At 46.5% G+C, this 19,508-nt stretch overlaps 1 protein-coding gene across 1 annotated transcript in view; it reads left to right on the forward strand.

Annotated features, from left to right (window-relative positions):
• Positions 1 to 7,534, forward strand: part of ADD2 (adducin 2) — a 126,485-nt gene extending 118,951 nt beyond the window's left edge. The window contains exon 16 of the mRNA XM_081264954.1: positions 6,466 to 7,534. Coding sequence (XP_081121080.1) covers positions 6,466 to 6,773 — 308 coding nt within the window. The 3' untranslated portion in view covers positions 6,774 to 7,534. The remainder of the gene's footprint in view (positions 1 to 6,465) is intronic.
• The last annotated feature ends 11,974 nt before the right edge of the window (positions 7,535 to 19,508 follow it).

The following is a 19,508-nucleotide window of genomic DNA, read 5'->3' on the forward strand; positions in this document are numbered from 1 at the left end:
GGAAATCTGAGGCTGGAGAAGAGGCTCATGGGAGGAATGGGACAAAGAGTAGCACTTTGTTATCAGCTCCTGGAAGGGATGGAAGGCAGGAGGGTGTGTGATGGATGGGATAACTGTTTACCCAACTCCTGACATCATACCCACTGTGGCAGGACTCCTCATTCTCTCTGGTCCAAATCCGTGCCCTTGGAGGGGACACTGAGGGTTGAGTTGATAGAAGAGTCACAGTCTCTCTGAAGGCACATCTTGTGCCACAGACAGAGCTGAGAAGCATGGCTACCTTGGAGCAGACCCTGCATGATGAAGGCATGAGCTTCAGTTGGGTGGGTGACTCATGGGAAGTGGGTGGCCAGTCCCTCAGGGCAGACAGGCTGGCATCTGCACTCTCGTATATAGCTAGCCCATCAGATCAGGGGTGCCTTTTTACAACCATTTTCACCATGCTCTTAAATCCCTATGAGTTACTGTAGCGTTATTCCTTATCTGTGTCCCAGATTCCTACTCCGTCAGCTTCTCTGAAGGAGACTCTTTACATCTGGCCATCTGATCCATCTTCTCTTTGACTCTTGACTCTCTGACCCCTGTCCCTGTTCAACTCCATCCTCCAGCAACCCCTCAGGGCCACTGACTGGGCCAGCAAAGACACAATCCTGTATTTGACATCACATCATCAGCTCTGCCACTAAATAATTTAGTCATCTTAAATATGTCACTTAAAAACACTGCAGATGGGGGAACAACACAAATGCTTGCTCTTCCTAACTCACCGCGCTGTTGCCAGGATAAAAGAACCTAAGGAATATAAAAGTCCTTTGTAAGGTATTTACATAAATTAGGTCTTATTACGTACCATGTTCTCTGAATTGTGAGAACTAATACATCACTTGACTTTTAAGCCTCTAAGTTTTGGGGTAGCACTAGATAGTTATTAAATCATGGCATATAATAGGAACTGGTTTTATGGAAATTAGTTCTCCTGTGGATTGACTGGCCTTAGCTTGATGGATCTCTTTCCCCCTTCCTCCCTCTTCCTAACACACACACACACACACACACACACACACACACCCTTTCTTTCTTTCTCCCTCCTCCCAAGCCATTCAGTTTCAGGACTTCTCCATGTGGCCTTTCTGAATGTTTCCATCCGGGTCGTTAGACTTTATATGAAACTATAAAAGCAGCAGTTTCTAGTCCTACTTTAGTCTTTGGCATGAGGCTAGCTTTGCAGCACTTTGTCTGTCTTCTAGTGGTTATGGTGAGCCATGGGGCCAGCCTCGACTCAGGGAGGACGGGGTCTACATAAGCATGTGAATACCTGGAGGCATTACAGGGGCCGTGTTTGCACACCAGCTGTACCACACACTGAAAGTATATTCTGGTGTCCAGGGGAGCTTCTGTGTCCTGGCTGTGGAGAGTGTGTAAGCAGTCACAGAGACTCCACCTGCCCCTGGGTATAAGAAGCTCTACTTTCTCTCCTATCAGTGGTGCTGTCTCAGCCCTTTGGGGGGGTGGGTAGACATGGAAGGAGCTATGCCATTCTAAACCCATGTTTCCCACTGTGTGACCCATGGGTCTTTTGCACTAGAATTATCTGAGGATTTGTTAAAAAATGTAAATTTCTTGGCCCACCATCTGTTTCAGAGTCTTATCATGGAGACAATACAGGGAAGCTGTATTTTCATAAGCTCTCTGCAATTCTTTCACTGATGTTTAAAAGTTGAAACCAAGACAGAAACACTATTGCAAACCTCTCTGCGTGGACAGCATCCAATTTATTGATCTGCCATGGGGCAGTTCTGGCTGTTGGTCTTTGGCTCCCCTGCTCTGTCCCTTGAGCACCCTGTGGGATATTTTTATTGCTGCTACATGATCAGCTCTGTGTCAGCATAGACCACAGATGTTTTTTTCAAGGCCTTTCATGGGGCTGGGGATGTGGCTCAAGCGGTAGCGCGCTCGCCTGGCATGCGTGCGGCCCGGGTTCGATCCTCAGCACCACATACAAACAAAGATGTTGTGTCCCCCAAAAACTGAAAAATAAATATTAAAAAAAAGGCCTTTCATGAACCTTTCTTTGGCTTCTTTGCACAGAAGAAGAGCTTTCTCTCAGCAGGAAAACAAAAATAGTAGATGGCAGTCACCAATTTTCCATGCATTTTTGGATACAATTGATGATCTTACTGGTTGACCCCGAGTTTAGAAGCAAATCAGAAAATTCTGCATCAAGGCCCTTCCTCTGGTGTCCATCCTGCTGCAGAGACAGGGCCATTCTGGTTGTGGGGCTGGGGCCAGGGGTCATGGAATTTGACCCTGAGATGTTAGAAGGCCAGGTTCATTGGGCCAGTGAGGAAAGGCATCCTTGCTTCTGTAGTTAGGTGAGGACTTTGTCCTTCCCCATGTCCTCGCTCCAAAGTGTGAGCACAGAAGTGTTGGCTTCTGAGGAGAAGCAAAGTATCCTCTGTTGACCTTCATCTGGCCTTACCTGGCAAAAGGCTTGAGCATGTTATCACTGAGCTGGATGATAGTTGCCAGAGAAGTAAGACAGTCTCTGTCCTGAATGGTCTACTGGGGTGATAAATGAGCTCTTGAAAGAAAAAAGATGGGTGATGCATGCAAGTGCAAAATGATTATATGAACAGTAGGTTTAGAAGAGGGCAAGGTCATTGTCAAATACCAGGCAGATGCACAAGCTGTCTTGAGCCAGACTTTGGGGACATGTATACTTGGATTAGAAGATAGTAGTGGGGTAGGCTGTCCAGAGATGGTAGCCAGGAAGCAGGGAGAAAGGACATTCCTGGGAGGCTACTGTATTAGCTGTATTCTCCAGAGAAACAGAATAGGGCAAATATAGACATATAAAAGAAGACTTACTAGGGAATGATTTTGGAGGCTGAGAAGCTTCATGATTGAGTGTCTGCAAGCTGGCCAACCAGGAAAGTCAGTAGCTTTATTCACCCTCAATCTGAAGGTCTGAGAACCAGGATCTCCAGTGTGTGAAGGAAGGAGAAGATGGATGTCCCAGCTCAAGAGGAGAGTTCACCTTCCTCCACCTTCTTGTTATATTTGGACCCTCAACAGATTGGATGATGCCCAACTTTATTTGATGAGGGTACAACTTCTTTACTCAGTCTACCGATTCAAGTGTTGATCTCTTCCAGAAACACCTTCACAGACATACCCACAAGGATTGTTTTACCAGCTATGTGGGCATTCCTTAACTCAGTCAAGTGGACGTGTACAATTAATCATCAAAGGGACACTGGTGGACCAAGAGGCAGCGAGTGGATGGAAACTATGGGATAGTGAGAAATCAAGTCTGAGAAGTAGAGCATCTAGGAAGCTCTACACCTCCCTACAGAAGCCTGCCTTCTCTTTCGGAATCTAGAAGCTTTTCAGCCCTCCGTCCTGCAGCCCCGTGGGGTCTGGGAGTAGACCTGGTCTCCGAGTCTAGTCTTGCTCCCAATCATGTGCTATCTCAATTCCTCCTTGTTCTCTCCAGCTACCTTACCCATCCTTAAACACAGCTCCCAGTTTTCCAACCTCTGCCTCCCCCACCATCCCCTATTCACGGAGTCCCAAGCGCCCCACTCAGGAGAGAAAGTCTATGCTTTTTAGTGGATGCTGGAAGGTAAACCCCCACCTGCACCTAGTTCTCGGGGTCCCTCCCAGCCTACTCTCCAACTGAACTCCCTGAGTCACTAACAGAGGAAGGGTCTAGACTCTCAGAGCCAGTCCTTTCCAGGGACCCATACATGTTTTTGGAGTCCTGTACCATTGCTTCATTTCTTGGCCAACAGAACTCTCACGTGGTCTCTGTCCCTGTAGTTGAGGGAGTGGCGACCTCAGTTTGGCTCCTCCAGCTCCACACTCCATTTGCCATGACCCATCAAAATAATTCACCATCAGAGAGCTGTCTGAGGTCAGAGTGGGTACACTGGGTGTGGCCCTTGTTTTCTACATGGTGAGAAGAACGTGGGTGTGAACCAAGACTCTCACCAGGGGCCAAGGTTGTAGCTGAGGTGGATGGCAGAGCAGGTGTGGGAAGGGAAATGGATGGGGAACGCATGAAGGGCACAGGAAGAGTAAGAATCCTTGTCATCGCCAGGCAGGAAATGACACTAGAACAGAAAGTGGAAGCCCTTCTGATCCACAGTTGTATTTGTGAAGCTAAAAAACAAGTCCCAAAGTCATTTTGGAGAGCACCAAGGGTCAAGCTTGAGAATATATCCTTATGTGTCACTCAAGTGGGCACCTGTCGTGAGTCTCTGGATTTAAGTTGCAGAGCCATGGGGTGGGGGTACGAGGGTCCAGGACAATTGGGAATGAAGATGAGGAGGGTCCAGGACAATTGGGAATTAAGATGATGAGGGTCAGGAAGTGTAGCACCTGGGTGGCATTACACAATGGATCCTTAGAAAGCTCAGCGTGGAGTAGACAGGAAATATAATGAGGGGGGTGGCATTGCCTTGGGTAGCATAAATCCATTCACATGTTCATTATTTGCTCGTGCATTCAATTATTCATGGACTCCCACAGCCATTTTCCCAGTATCTTCTAGGAGCTAGTTACATAGATAATTAGACAGTCTTGCCCAAATTTATTTCAGTTCAGAAGAGGAAGAGATAGGCATAAAAAAATCACCCAGGTCTAATAGTTTCATAAGTACGGTGATTAAAAATTCTAGTAGTGGAGACAGCAAAGAAGTGGAAATGGGGATCGGGAAGGACCTTAAGGAAGATGAAACATTCAAGCTGACTCTCTGCATGAGGTGAAGGTTGTGGACACAGAGAGGGGAGAGAAGGGCCCTCCAGAGAGCAGAGAACAGGCTGGGGTGGCAGCAGGGGCTGAGAGGTTGAGGAGGCTAAATGGCAGGTACAATGGGGACAACTGATAGATAGAAGGTTGTGTCCAGACTGATGGATGGCATTCAGGAGCATTCCAGGTGATGGCCACAGGAATTCCTGGCAGAGGTGAGGGGACTGGGGCAAGGGCCAGAGGAGTCAGGAGCTGGAGAACTGGGCAGCTGGACGATGAGAGGACGTGGGCTGGGCAGTGGAAAGAATGGGAGCCAGTGATCAAAGTCTGTGGTGCCAGGAGGGAGTCTTCCAGAAGGCGTCTGGGAGAAGGCTTTGACTTGTCGGTTTCAGAAGTTACCAAAGGCCTCATTACAAGGAGATCTTGCCCAAGCAGTTAATCCAGCCCAGCCTAACTGTCCTAAGGTCCCCCTTCAGCCCATCTTCCATGTAACCCTCCACATAGCCAGACGTGTCCCTGTTCACCGGTCAGAACCCCACACTTCTCTAAAACGCTTTCTCCACCCACTTCTGTGACCCTGGCTATCCCTTCCCCCAGAGCCCACATTCCTACAGGGAGGATCCTGCGGGACAGACTTCTTGTGATAACACACTCACTACACCTGCCACGTCCTCCACACACACTCACACTTACACTCCACACTCCCCACACACAGGCAGCTCACTTTAACCCTCACACCACACGTACTCACACACTCACAGGAGCTCACACACATGCCACACACAGATGCTCCCTTGAGCTCGGGTGAGAACAACACTGGACTAGAAGTCAGTGAACCGAGGCCGACCCACCGTTTTACAGCTTTGCTCAGTTTTTAGTTACGAAACAAGGAGGGAGCCAGGTGACCTGTATGGTGCCTTCTACTTCTCAAAGTCTGTGGTTTTTACATTTCCCCTCCTCCCTCTTGAGCCGGCATTCCAAAGCTTGCATGGAAGGAGGGTGGGATGTGGATGGGGAGGGGAGGAAGGGCCACTGGAGGGTTTAGTTCCTGGGGTCTGAGCAGCTCTGCCCTTGCACATGGCACCTGGCCATCCCCGGGTGCCATTAGATGGGTAGATCCCTTATGATTAACCTTTATATCATAGAAATGCAGGGTCCACGCCACTCAGGGAATTCCATCCTCCCAGCCTTCTCCTCTCTTCCTCTTGGGAAGATACTTTCCATATTTTCCTAAGCAGCTCACCTGGAAAGTAAGAAGTAAAACAAACATGCAACCTCCATGGTTTTATTAGTGAAACTGCTCTGCCTTCAGCGATTCTCAGATGCCTCCCCTGAGATGTCCAGGACATGTTTCCTCCTTCCATCAGCCTCTCTTCTCCCTCATGTGTGACCCTAGCTCTGTGCCTAGAAATGTCCTGAGCTGAGTCTCTGCTGGCGTTCCTGTCATGTTCTAACCTCCATGTCTGTTCAGTGTGTAGACAAGAGTCCAGGGTCACTGTCCTACCTAGGATGCAGGAGCAGGCCTTGTAGAAAGGGGTGCAGTGTTCGGATGACAGCCTTGTCCTCCCATTTGCCTGAGAGCCCTGTTCTGCATCCCTGTGTCAGTCTGCCTCCCCAACCATTGTTCTAGACTTAACCAGAAGTGTTTTTTTCCCAGGTGGACATTCTCATCTGAATGAAATCTTACAGTCGTGTCTTTTGTTCTTTTTCTAGAAGATGTTAAGGAGACAGAAACAAGCAAAGCCACCACTGAACCCGAAACAGCCCAGCCAGAAGGGGTGGTGGTCAACGGGAGGGAGGAAGAGCAGACTGCAGAGGAAATCCTCAGCAGAGGCTTGAGCCAGATGACCACCAACACCGACACAGACGTCGATACCTCCAAGGACAAAACCGAGTCAGTCACCAGCGGCCCCATGTCCCCAGAGGGCTCACCCTCCAAGTCTCCCTCCAAGAAGAAAAAGAAATTCCGAACCCCCTCCTTCCTGAAAAAGAGCAAAAAGAAGGAGAAAGTGGAGTCCTGATCGGTGGCACCCACGGACTCCCATTTGCATCTTCTCCCTCCTCCCCTCCCCTTCTCCCAATTCTGTCCCTGGAAGCACAGGGCCAAGGAGGGATAGAATAGGACCCGGGATCACACTCAGAGGGGGAACTTGAGATCACCTGACCAACCCCTCATTTTACAGTTACACCAGAGAAATCAGGTGACTGCCCAAGGTCACACAGATAGTTAGCGGCAGAGTCCACACTAGAATTCAGGTCTTTGGACCCCCAGTCTAGTGCTCTTTCCACTTTACAACACTGCCTAGTTGTGGGCCACCTTTGTCAGGACGTTGCCCACCAATCTGAGCCCAGGGCAGGAAGGCAAGAAATGGGCTATGAGCTCTCACAGGCTCAACTAAATCAAACAGGTCGAGACTTCCCCTGAGTAAGGTCCATTTCTTCCCAGAAAGCCCATCTCCTGCAATGGAGATATGGCCGCGTTGAGAAATCTTGCTTCTCTTGTCCATTTTGGGTCCCTACCCTGTTGCTCAAAGTAATGAGACAAGTTGACCTGTCCCCGCCAATAGAAGTTAACCTTTCTTCCCAAGGCTGATGGCTTAGCTTGCACTTCCCCCAACACTACCCCTGAGCTGTCTTCATGGAACCACTTGAACGATGAATAGAAGAACTGTAAGTGTTGGCCGATGTGAGGGCAAGCCAAGTCAGCCTGACGATCAGGGATGGTTTGATCAGTATCAGAAGCCAGGAACTTGACCTGTTTGTATTGTGCATCTCAAGTGCTTCAAAACTAAAACCAAACTTAGCATAAGAAAATGTCGTCTCATGCTCAGGGCAGAAAAGTGGGGAAATTTAAATCCTCTGTTGGCTTTGCGTTGTATAAGGAGGATCAAGGTGGCACAGGAGATGCTGCCTTTCTAGCTTTGCATGACACACCCAGCAATGCACTGTACCTGCCTCATTCCTGTCCAGCAGCCAGGTGTCCCCTGACCTTCCCTCAAACCCAGAGCACTTGCTCACAGACCAGAGAACTGGCATCTTAGTCTTGGCTTCCTTGGGGTTCCAGATCCAAGTTACTCTGGGTCCAGAAGAGGAAGAAACAGAAATGTGTCTTTCAGGATTAATCCTCTTGGACCAGCGCTCAGAGAAATGCTTGGGTGTCCCCAGCCCTGTCTCTCTGTCTATCCTGGGGCCTGGTCATAGCTACAGCTATTGTTTTAAATGCCAACACTATTTTTTCATGATCTTCTACGGGGCATTGATTCATGAGCATTGTTGACTCCTAGACAATCCATTCTCTTTAAAGCACAGTGTCTTCAAAGAAAATTTCTCTTTTTTGGCCTGACTATTGTAAAAATATTTTCGGAAGTTCTTAACCATAGAACCATAGTTTTCCATTTTTTGAGCATTTTCAAGTCCAAGGACACTGTGCAGGCTTCACATACATGACACCCTGTAAGCCTCACAACAATCCTGTGAGTTGGATAAGATGATTCCCATTTGATCATCAGGAAACTGAACTCCCAAGAGAAAAACCTAAAGTCTAGATTTGAACTTGGGTCAGTCTGAGTCCTGAGCCCTTGCTCTTTACATCTCTGGTGAATGGACAACTTTAATCCTTGAAGGTGATTTAGTCCATGAACCATTTCTGAGACTAGTGTCCACTGCATAATGTTAGCACTTGAAATGAAGGTAGGAAACTACCTATGTCCACTTTTACTGACGCATGTTCAACTCCTGGTGGCCTGTGAATGTGGTCCTCTGACAAGACAGGCAAGATCCTTCTGGTTGGGGCAGGAAACACCATCCATAGTTGGCTATTTCTTGAAAAGGAAGGAAACTGACATGGCCAAGGAAAACTCAATGCTGAAAACTAGCACGGATTCCCAACTGCTAGGGCTCCTCTGCTTCCTGGTTGGGTCCCCCTCTTAGGATGGACAACCCAACGGGGCAGTGACATCTCAGAAAAAAAATACGTCATATGGGAAATGCTTTTAAAAGCCAATCCTCTGATGCCTTCTTTAAAAACTAGGTTCCCGTTTACTCATTCATCCTTTCATAGAATTTGTTGAGCAGCTGCTCAGAATTACACATGATGCTGACGTTAAAAGGAAGCAGTCATGGTTACTAGAATAAAAGGCGGCAGAGAAGGGAGGAGTGGACGTGACCTCCGGAGCAGCTCTGTGTGAGAGTCATCGTTGCTCAGAGGTGTCTGTTGATGGCTCCGTACTTAGCAAACGCTCTGTATTTCCTTTTACCTTAGCAAGCCCTCATTTAGGTGAAAATGTCGGAGCCTTGCTGGAGCATCATCCGTGGGATTTGTGCCACGAGTCCACCTCATATTTGCCAATCTGTTCATTCCTTGTGTATTTAGAAAACATGCACTGAGCTTGGGTCCTGGTGCCAGTGTGAAGGGAGGACAGAGCTCCTACCCACAAGAAACTCACAGTCTAGGAGGCCCATAGGCCAATACAAAACGGGCGAGTGCAGAGGGGTGGCATAAGGAAGCAACACTTGGTTTTCTTCGGGGGCCAGAGGAACATTCCTGAAAGTGATGATGGCAGAGTTAGGTTTTCAAAACAAAGAAACTTCCCAGAGAGACAAGGGTTTCCTATTCCCAAATGAGGGAAGACTATGCACAGAAGCGAGGAACCACACTATCTTCTATAGCAAATAGTGAGTTTCCAGCCCGGAGTCCCTTTGAGATTTTTAATAAGGAAGGAAGAGCTTATGTCCCCTACTCAGTTCTGTTTCATCTTGGCGTAGCTTTGCTGGGAAAGGGTTGCATCAACCTGACAGTTTTTTTCTTCCCTCGCCTGTGAAAGATGCGGTCCATTCCGCTGCAGGCTGGAGGGCGAGCACCAAGTGCTGTAGAAACAGCCATGCAGTCCAGACAAACCCGCAGGCCACGAGGGTGAGAGAGTATTTTATTTGGCTCTGCATAAAAGTCGACTGAAAGTTTGGTATCTGACTGGAGAAAATGAATATTCATGAGCTCCAAGCTTATAGACAATGGATTAGTTTCTAATTGAGCCCTTGTGCTCAGATAGGACACAGAAAAGGGATAAGAGAATGTGCACCAGTCTGCTTCACGGTGACTGGCTGATCTGAGCAGTAGAGAAGCGTCTGAGCCTGTTTCCGTGGGAAGGCAGGCAGGAGCTGGGGCAGAGAGGAAGAGGGGTTAGTGGTCACAGAGGGTCAAGCTGGGGTCCAATGCCTCTGTGCACTGGTAGCTGGTAGCCAATTGTGGTGTGGGAGAACCATCCATACCATGTGACCTTCTCTCAAACTGCAAAAGGCACCGCCAAGAGACTCCCTGACCCTGCTGCAGCCCAGATCTGGGCTACACCAGAGCCTCCTGGCCCACAGCTGACCCAAGTTACTGCCCTACTTCATCTATGTGAAAATAACCCCCATTGAAACTCCTACAGGTAACATGAGTTTATTCCTCTGAGTCGAAAGGACTTGGGAGGATTTGGACGAGGGGTTGCAGGTTCTTATAGTAGTAAGCCCATCATAAAGCCCTGCCCCACACCACCAAATCACATAGGCCAAGCATCAGATCCTGTCCTCTGCTGAATAATTTTGTCCCTCACCCATGGTGACGTGCCAAGGTGGTTATTCAGAGGTTGTTTGGCACTGTTGTAACAGAGGGGCCATGGCTCTTGTCAGCATGGGAAGAAATGCTATTGATCCACTTCTTTGGTTGCTGTGGATCTAAAAGAACCATTTACCCTATGGCATGATTAACTTCTGAAAGTCAAAAGGTTAGAAATAAGTTTAATTTTTCCAGGATGACGTGCTTGGAGACAGAAGGAGACACAGCCTATCACAGGCCAGGACACCGTGCTTTTTCATAAGTGTGAATTTTACATTCTAGGCCAAGAGAAAATCCTTCTTGGCTATTCAACAGGTGAGGAAATTTTTCCCCTCACTCATTTTACCCACGTGGGTCTGCAGAGGCCCTCCATTGGTTGGCACTGCTGCAGCTGACTCTGAGCATGGAGGAAACAGGTCTTCTTATATCTTCTCTCATCACTGAGCCCAAATAAACCCTTGATCTAAGACTATAAAATTCAAGGAGTCTGAGAAGATAAGTCTGTGTTCTCCACACCCATAGAAAAAGGACAGGGCATCCAAGCTCTAAACCTGATAGGACATCATATCTGTCCCACATTGAAAGGGGTGATTTAATACAAGCTCATGAGTTGCCATCTGTGCCCACTTCTCCGTGCACCACAACCTGAAAAAGCTTATACACCATAACATAATTATTCCCCAAAGTCCTGTCCAACCGGCTGATCTCCATGGATTAGGTATAATTTTTGTCAGGAATGAGAGACTCGGTAGGGCTCTGCCATCAAGACACGTCTGCAGTGAGAAGCCACACTTACCTAGGGGTCAGCGTGGGGATCCTTTGGCGGAGAAAGTGGCTTTCATTGTATTTATATAGGCAGTTCCCTGGAGAAGGTGGCCATCTTAGGAGCAATTAGGAAGAACCTCCAGTTGGTGGTGGTCTTTAAAAATGCGGAAGTAAACGTTTGCATTCTTAGGTGGTTGTAGATTTCCCCCCAAAGTTGGGTCATCGCTATGAGAAGCAGGCCAGAAGGTGGAGGAGGGAGTTGGCGACTGAGCAGAGAGGGATTCTGGGGCAGCTGGAGTCAGCCTCCGCCTGGGAAGGCTCTGGAGGTCCTCCTGGTAGCCTCTGGTCTTCAGCTCCCTTCCCACCCACTCTTTCCCAGGCATCGGGATGAGGCAGGCCATGAAGGGGGCACTTCCCTTATCACCAAGTAGGGTGATTGCCAGCGTTTACAGCGTGGTGGGAGAGTAGCTCTAGGAAGACCCGAAATGCTTCTCCCCTCCATCAGATCATCTTGTCAAACTTTTAAAAGCCCAAAGGCAGATCGTCCCTTTAAAAATTAATCAGAAAGATGATGAAAGTCAGACCAAGGACACAGGGGCCTCACTTGGAAAACATCCCAGCCCCTTATATACAATGGGAGGGGAATATATTTTAAGGAGGGGATTCCCTAAAATGTAGTCTTGCTTTGTGGTGATGGTCTTGCTTTGTGGGTGATGATTTGATCCCCTGGGACTGTGCCCACCTTTAAATTCCCATGATCTGCTCTTAACTACTGAGTCCCAGTGTTTGAGAAGTAGGAAGAACAAGCAGTCGGGAGCCTGGGGTGGCCCGGCTGGGGCGCAGGGCAGCAGGAACCCAGCCTAGGTAGGGAGTGCAGTGTTGTTTAAAGCTGTGGATGGTTTCAGTGAGTTGTCTGTGTCTGACAATCGTCACTAGGGAGTACTACTTACTGTCTTCCCTTGTACATACATTGTCTGTGTTTAGCTTTTCCTAGTATTGTGAGGTTTCAAATAGGGGTTCCATGTAAATACTCTCTCTGCTACTGAAATGCCAGCCCCCTGGGTCACGCACCTTTCCCACAAACGGTTTTGCCTTTCTGTGTGCTAACACGTATATTGAGCCACCAACGTGCAGATGGACGGTTAGTCTCTGGGGCTTTTATTTTGCAATTTTATATATATGCACATATATAATATATATATATATATTTATGGGATGGTTTTGTATAGTTTTCTGTTTGAATCTCTGAGCACCAAAGCTGCCCTTGGATTTTCACGAGAACTTTCCAAAGCCACTTCCTGAGCCCTTCTGCTGCTTTGGTGTCTGACTGTGTTGCTGGGGTGGTATCTCTGCCCGTGGATTTCTGTATGTATGTGCTGTTATCTCACCTGCGGATATTACCCTAGTAAATCTAATGTGCTTGGCTTCCCGGTGTGTGTGACCCATCTCTGTTGGCTGCTTGGTTCTCCAGGATACCAGGAAAGCAAACGTCAGAAAGAGGGTCTATTTCTGGAAACAGTGACCACGTGAGACATCTTTACCCTTGTGACCATTGCTCACATGTGGGAAGCAGAACGCACATATAATCGAGCGCTGACATGGGAAGGGAGGTCACAAATACTAGCATCCTCTGAGAAGGCACAAGTCACAGCTCAGTGGAGGAAGATTGACAGAGTCGGATTGAGAGGGGGACTGTAAAAACAAACGGGATGGCCCTGCCGGGGCAGATTGGTGAGCTGGAATGGAATGGAGTATGTTGCTAGAATCAGAGGGCTGGGGAGAGGTAAGAGGGTAAGGCAAATGGAGCTACTCCTAGGATGGGAGAATGGAAGAGAGAGAAGAGGACCAAGTCTATTTGGCTCCCTTCCAGCTGCTGCTGGAATATGGAGTGCACCCAGGATCTGTGGAGCACCCACAGCAGATGCCAGGTGCCATTGAAGGATAGCTCCTCTTTAATCCCCACAAGCCCCAGAGGTGGTTCTATTATTATGACTCACTTTGCAGATGAGGACGCAGATGAGTCTCTGGAACAAGGAGACTTTTCTTGGGCTGCAACTAAATTAGTGGAAGCCCCATAATCAAACTGAGGTCTTCTAGGTCACCCGGCCCTTGCTCTTTCCACGGCTTCCCATGGCCTGAGCATCCTGAGCAATGGTCCTCCATCCCAGGCCCCTGCTCCAGGCAGATCTGTTCCCCACATGCTGCCTGCACCCAAGGTCAGAGCCCCACCTTGCTCTTACATCCGGGCACCCTGAAACTCCCTCAGGCTCCTGTGGACCTAGCAGCAAAGAACCCAGGCCCTCATCTACCCCAGAGTCTTCAGTTTCCCCTCTGCTGAAGACACCAAGAAAACCACCCACAAGGAGCACGACTTCTCTGTCTTCTCACAGCTGTGTGCACTGATGGGGTCAAAGACCACAGAAAATGCTGACTACACTTTGTAAAGCTTGCTGCCATTTAAGGTGAGGATGCAAACCAACCCACAGCTGGAATTATTCCTCCCCCCCCCCCCCGCCCACTTTCACTGTAGTGAGTAAAGGGATGCAAATGTGGAAGCAGAGTGCCCTCTACTTGCCAGAAATGCTGAGAAATATCTCCAGTGCAGGAAGAAGTCATTAAACCCACTGCCAGCCGATGGACAATCACTGCACATGACAGTGTCCCTGGAGAAGAAGTGGAAAGGACCCAGTATGGAGGGCAGTTCTCATTCAGAGCAAGCAGTGAGGATAGCAGGGAGAGAGGGCCAAGGGACACTGGGAAATGTGTCAGGGCCAGTCCTGGCCTCAAGACTAGTGAGCAGGGTGTTGCTAGAACCCTGTTGCACGAGTGTTAAGTAACAAGGGTCAGAGAGAGCTTTAGCACCAGAATCCTGACAGGGTCACAGAATGGTGCCATGGCTCCAGTTAATCCTGATTAACCTGAAAAAACATGAAAGAGGAAACTTTCAGCCAAGTTACTAGGAATTCCACCATGGCCACGCAGATAACGCAACCTCCAGTCTGGCAAAGTGCCACTCTGAGAGGTCAAAATCTTTCCCCTGCTTTTGCACAGGGGCCACACCTCTGGGACAAGGGACAACTCCAATCTGGATAGAGATCTCACTTAGTCAAGAAAAATAACAGAGAAAGATAATTTGGTAACAATTTTGTAGTTTAAAAGAAGAGCACTCTGAGAACCAGAGTACACTGTCCTCCATTAAACCAAGTTGCTACAAAAAGAGAAAGGTTAGGCACATCCAGTATTCTGCTTATCAGGAAAGATCAGCCAGTCATGAAAAAGAAGCACTTTAAGTCAAGAAAATATTTTTAGATGATGAAAAACCACAGTTACATTTTCAAATGAGGCATAAGCAGTTAATAGCAGGTTAAATGTTATTGGTCATGAATGAGAACATAAATATATGTTTAGGTGCGAGAGAATCCATCAGCAAGGGAAAAAAACTAGTCAATCATGTATCCTGTTGATTGGAAAATTAATATGAATAAATAACAATGGGAAGGACGTGCAATTGAAATAAGGTAGTGAGCAATTCAATTAAACATTGAATTGTTCTAATTGTCCATGGTTAATTTAACAAAATGTGAGTGGTTAAAAAGTAGTTACTGGAATATAATAAAGAATAATTTGGAGCAGCAAAGAGGTAAAACATACTAAATTTCTCACTGACAAAAGGGATTTACTAGATTACTTCATTCTTTAAAATTGTTAGAAGAATGCTGATCCCATTACATATGAAATTGTGTTAGTCAATCCATTTCAACACTTGAATTTAGGGGGGAGACAAACATTCAGTTCATAACATTTGTGAGCCTAGAGATGATTTGTAAACATTTAAAGATAGTCTTAATTAAAAGACTATATAGATTCCAAATCATTAGATACAGCAATGAAAAATGAATCAGTCGAAATCCAGCTGAAGTTCAGTAACAAGAGACCAATCTACAACCCTGCCTAAAATAACCCCAGAAAGGAAAAATACATATGAAACCATGATCTTCATGAAAGACAGTTATCCCAGAGAGATGTAAAATACATGGAGTGAACCCGCTGGTTGTCCCAGTGTAGGGCCCTAAGAAAGTTTCTAGGTCATGGTGCAGGGAGGGCAAACCCAAGTGGAGCCTGGCAAATGCTCTTAGTTAAAAAGATGGAGCTGAGAGTCCTGAGGGACCAAAATAGCTGGAGGTTGCTGGATAGAATACCAGGAAAGGAAAGAGTGCATTTTGACAAGACTCAAGATGCACAGAAGTTTTGCTTTCAGTATTAGCAGAATACCAGTCAGCCTCTGTATGTGAGGAAATGATACACAGCCAAGGAAATAAAAACCTGAAAGGATCAGAAGTGGTGGCCGGTACCAACACAGGGTCAGGAAGAGAGCCTCTCGCTCTTTCTCAGACAGGAAAACCTCATGTTCATATGGATAGAGTACACAGAAGGGCACTGGGTCTCAGTAGTGGGGATTAATTAGTCCTAGAAGAAAAGCAGCTTTGCTCCTGTCTAGGAAATTTTAGAAACAAGACCCTCCAAAGATTAAACTGTTTCAAAGAAACTTAACTACATGCCAAAACAAAGGTCAAGATTATTTATAAGAGTACAGAATTATCTAGCACCCAACAAGAAAAATTCATACTGTCTGACATCTAATAAAATTACCAGACAAAGAGACATGAAAACAAGACTTATAAAGAAGGGGAAAAAAGCAAACCATCGTATAACTCAGATGTTAGAATCATCAGACAAGATATGATAGCTATTTTCCATGCATCCAAAAGGTTAAGACACAGAAGGTATTAAAAAAGACACAAAATTCCTAGAGATGAAAACTTACATGTGAGATGAAAAAATCTCACTGGGATTTATAGCAGATTAGATGTTGAAGAAAAGATTAGTGAACTTGAAGACACAGCAATAGAAACTACCTAAAATGAAACAGAAAGAGGATTTTAAATACTGAACAGCAGTGGGCTGTTGGACAATATCAAGCAACCTATTAGAGTTGTGCATGGAGTTGCTGGAATAGAGGAGGGGAAGGTAGAAAAATGATTTAAAGAAATAGTGGCCAACATTTCCAGCAAATGCTATAAAAAACCAATCCACTGATTTCCCAAGAAGCTCAATGAATCACAAGTGCAAAGGCCATGCAGAAAACTACAGTAAGGTGCATCATAAATAAATTTCTCTTAGCCAGTGATAATAAGGAAATATTTAAAGCTGAATATTTAAAACCAAAAAAGGAGGCAGTATATACAGAGGAACAAAGATAACACACAATTTCTTGTTGGAGACAATGATAATGCAAGTGAAAAAACAGTGGTATAACATCAGTGGATAACATCTTCAGTGCTTTTAGCAAACTAGAATTTAATGCCCAGTGAAATCTCTTTTTGTTTCCAATGAAGATGAACTAATGGGGGCATGAAAAAATAAACAAAGCACAATTATAGATGAGATATTAATATGCCTCTCTTCCCCTCACAATCAAGTAGACAAATATATGTGTGTACAAATATATGTGTGCACACACGCACCCACAGGATTTGAATAATGTGGCGATACATATTAAATAGACAAAAATATAACTTATAAGCAGAGTTCCCTTTCCTTTCAAGTGGCCATGAGATAATTACCAAACCCCATCAGGACATGAGTTAATAACTTTGCCTTGCCACCCACCCCATATCCAAGGTTGGTCCTCTTCCACTGCCATACCAAAGATGGCCACTAGAGGGCAAGAGTTCCCTTCTCTGCTACCACTTTGCAGAAAGTCCCAAGAAAGACTTCCAGAATTTTTTTAAAAATAGTTTCTATTTGTTCTTTTTAGATATACACGACAGTAGGATGTATTTCAACATATTATACATACATGGAGTATAACTTATTCTAATTAGGATCCCATTCTTGTGGTCCTCCGTGATGTTTTTTCATACAAACATATGAAATTATGTCCGATTCATTCTGCCATTTTAGACTTCTTCCATTTGGGGTCTGGTAGGCCCTAGCAGTGCTCTCATTAACACTGGTCCCTTTTTGTCACCAGCAATGGGATTATGAATGAGCAGTGAGCTTCCTTACTCATCCAAATCTTCAGAACCTCTCTGAGGACCGTGTCCGAGCAGCTCTAACATTATCTAATATCTAGTACTCTGCCTGGCTTTTAAGCCCCCAACTTTTGGGCAGCTCTGGATGGTCCCAGCTTACCTCAGTAAGTTCTCATGGCCAAGATACCATATAGGAGACTCCAGAGCCACACTGGAGTGAATCCTGTCTCTGAGACTCATGAACTCTATGCCCTTAGGTAAGTCACTTAAGCTACAATCAATCCCTTGTCTGTAAGATGGAGAAATAACCAATATGGGGGGATCAGAATCTGGTAACTATTTTTTTAAAATTATTTTAAGTTTTTATTATTCCCTGGGAGACACCATAAAGACCTCACTGTTTCGGACGTCTACAGGTTGGCTTCTACTGTCTTAAAATTAATGCATGTGCATGCACATTTGAAGACCTCCCCCCCCCCCCCACACACACACACACAAACCGCACTCATACCCACCAATGCCATTACTTTAAGATAAAATTGATGGTCTTAGTTTACATTGTTTTGTCTGCTCAAAGTATCATGCTGGATGTGGTGGTACACACCTGTAATCCCAGCAACTCAGGAAGCTGAGACAGGAGGTTTATAAATTCCAGGCCAACCTCAGCAATTTAGCAGTCCCTGTTGCAAAATCAAAAATAAAGGGGTTTTAGCTCAATAGTGGAGTGCCCCTGGGTTCAATTGCCAGGAAAACACACACACACACACACACTGACTTCAGGATGAACAGCAGGAGCCCCTCATCTCCAGAGGTAGGTCTTTGCCTTGTACAACCTCAGCATTCACAAAGCTCATCTCCAACCAACAGAACTGCTCTGAGCATTTGGCTGAGGGCTATAATTTAATTGGAGGCTCACATAGTATATATCTAAACATCAAATCCAGCTAAGCATTTCATATTAAATGTACTCTGCCCCCTTACCCTTAAAAAGTATATATTCATAATGAATGAGCTGGAAGGCCAGGTTCTAATTTGGACTTCTCAGACTCACTGGAGTCCCACAGATGAAGGTGGCAGTATGGGGAGAGCTGATCTCCAGTGTCTAACCCCTAGCCTGAGGCCCGCTACTCCTCTCTTGCCAATGCTGGGTTCATCCCTTGCCACAGTGGCCTCGTGTGAACACTGACTGGTGAACACCAGACCTCATATGCATGCGTCTCCTGTCCATGCCTCTCCTGTGGACAGCCACCCTCTGGCCATCCTGTAAATCCTTGGAAAAAAATGGATATTGGGGAGAACCTGTGGAGTAGGACTGTTTGGGCAGGGACTTTGGTGTCCTGGACAGCTAGAGACTGGTGTAGTACCAGGTAGGTATGCCCCCTTGGCCTTGCTGACCCCACTTTTGTGGAAGTATGGCCAGAGAAAGAGTCAGAAAGGTCCCTGTGAAGCTCAGGACCCAGGGCAGAGCTCCTCTTGCTGGAGTCTCTGGCCAGCATTGCTGCCCAAACCCCAAGCAGAGGCCAGGAAGCAGTGGCTACCCTCTGTGAGGCTCCTAAGAAGGCAGTGCGATACCCTCCTTCCCATTCATTGTGAAAAAAAACTGATCATAGGCTTGGGTGGGAAACGCTTTGCCATAACAAGGGAAAATAAACACTTGACGAGATCTGGTCTGGGATGCTGGTTGATTTGCCAGGTGAAGGAGGGCTGTCCTCTCTGCCTTCATTGGGATCCCCATGCACATCACGGAGTTTCCTTACATCAGTGCTGATAATGAAATGCAGTGGAACCTGGAACCCTCAGAGGGTGCCACAGTCTTCATGGTGAGACATTTCGGTTCTCTCCCTTCACATTCTTGGCTCTGAACACATGATACAAGCAGGATATGGCGCTGGCCTGTTGGTTAGGTTACTATTCTGGCTCTCTCCCTTGTAGGTCCAGAAAACTGACTTTATTGCCCAGGGGTGATCAAGCTCAGGATTCCAACCTATTTTCCACGGGATGCATTTTTGGGCAGGTACTTCCTGGTGTCATGTAGGAGGGTACATTTCTCTTATCAGTTAGCCATCTCTCAAACACTGCAGCTACTTCTGGGAGAATGCTGTAGGTCTCTGATCCCAGACTCTGTGTGACAATTTTCATCACTGCTACGATATGTAGTGGCAGGTGCTGATCTGGCTTCTTCCTCTGAACTTGCTCTATTGCCTATAACTATCCCCCATGACTCATGGCCCAGCTTAGAATACAAACAAGAACAAATCTCCTTATTTTCTTCCCACTGATTGCTTGGGCTTCCCAGAACCATATTGTCAGGACAGCCAGAATTTCGCTCTTGAGGTCTCCCCCAGATATATTTAGAATTG

This window comes from Spermophilus citellus (assembly GCF_964194105.1).
Source record: "Spermophilus citellus genome assembly, chromosome: 13".
Lineage (NCBI taxonomy): Eukaryota > Metazoa > Chordata > Mammalia > Rodentia > Sciuridae > Spermophilus > Spermophilus citellus.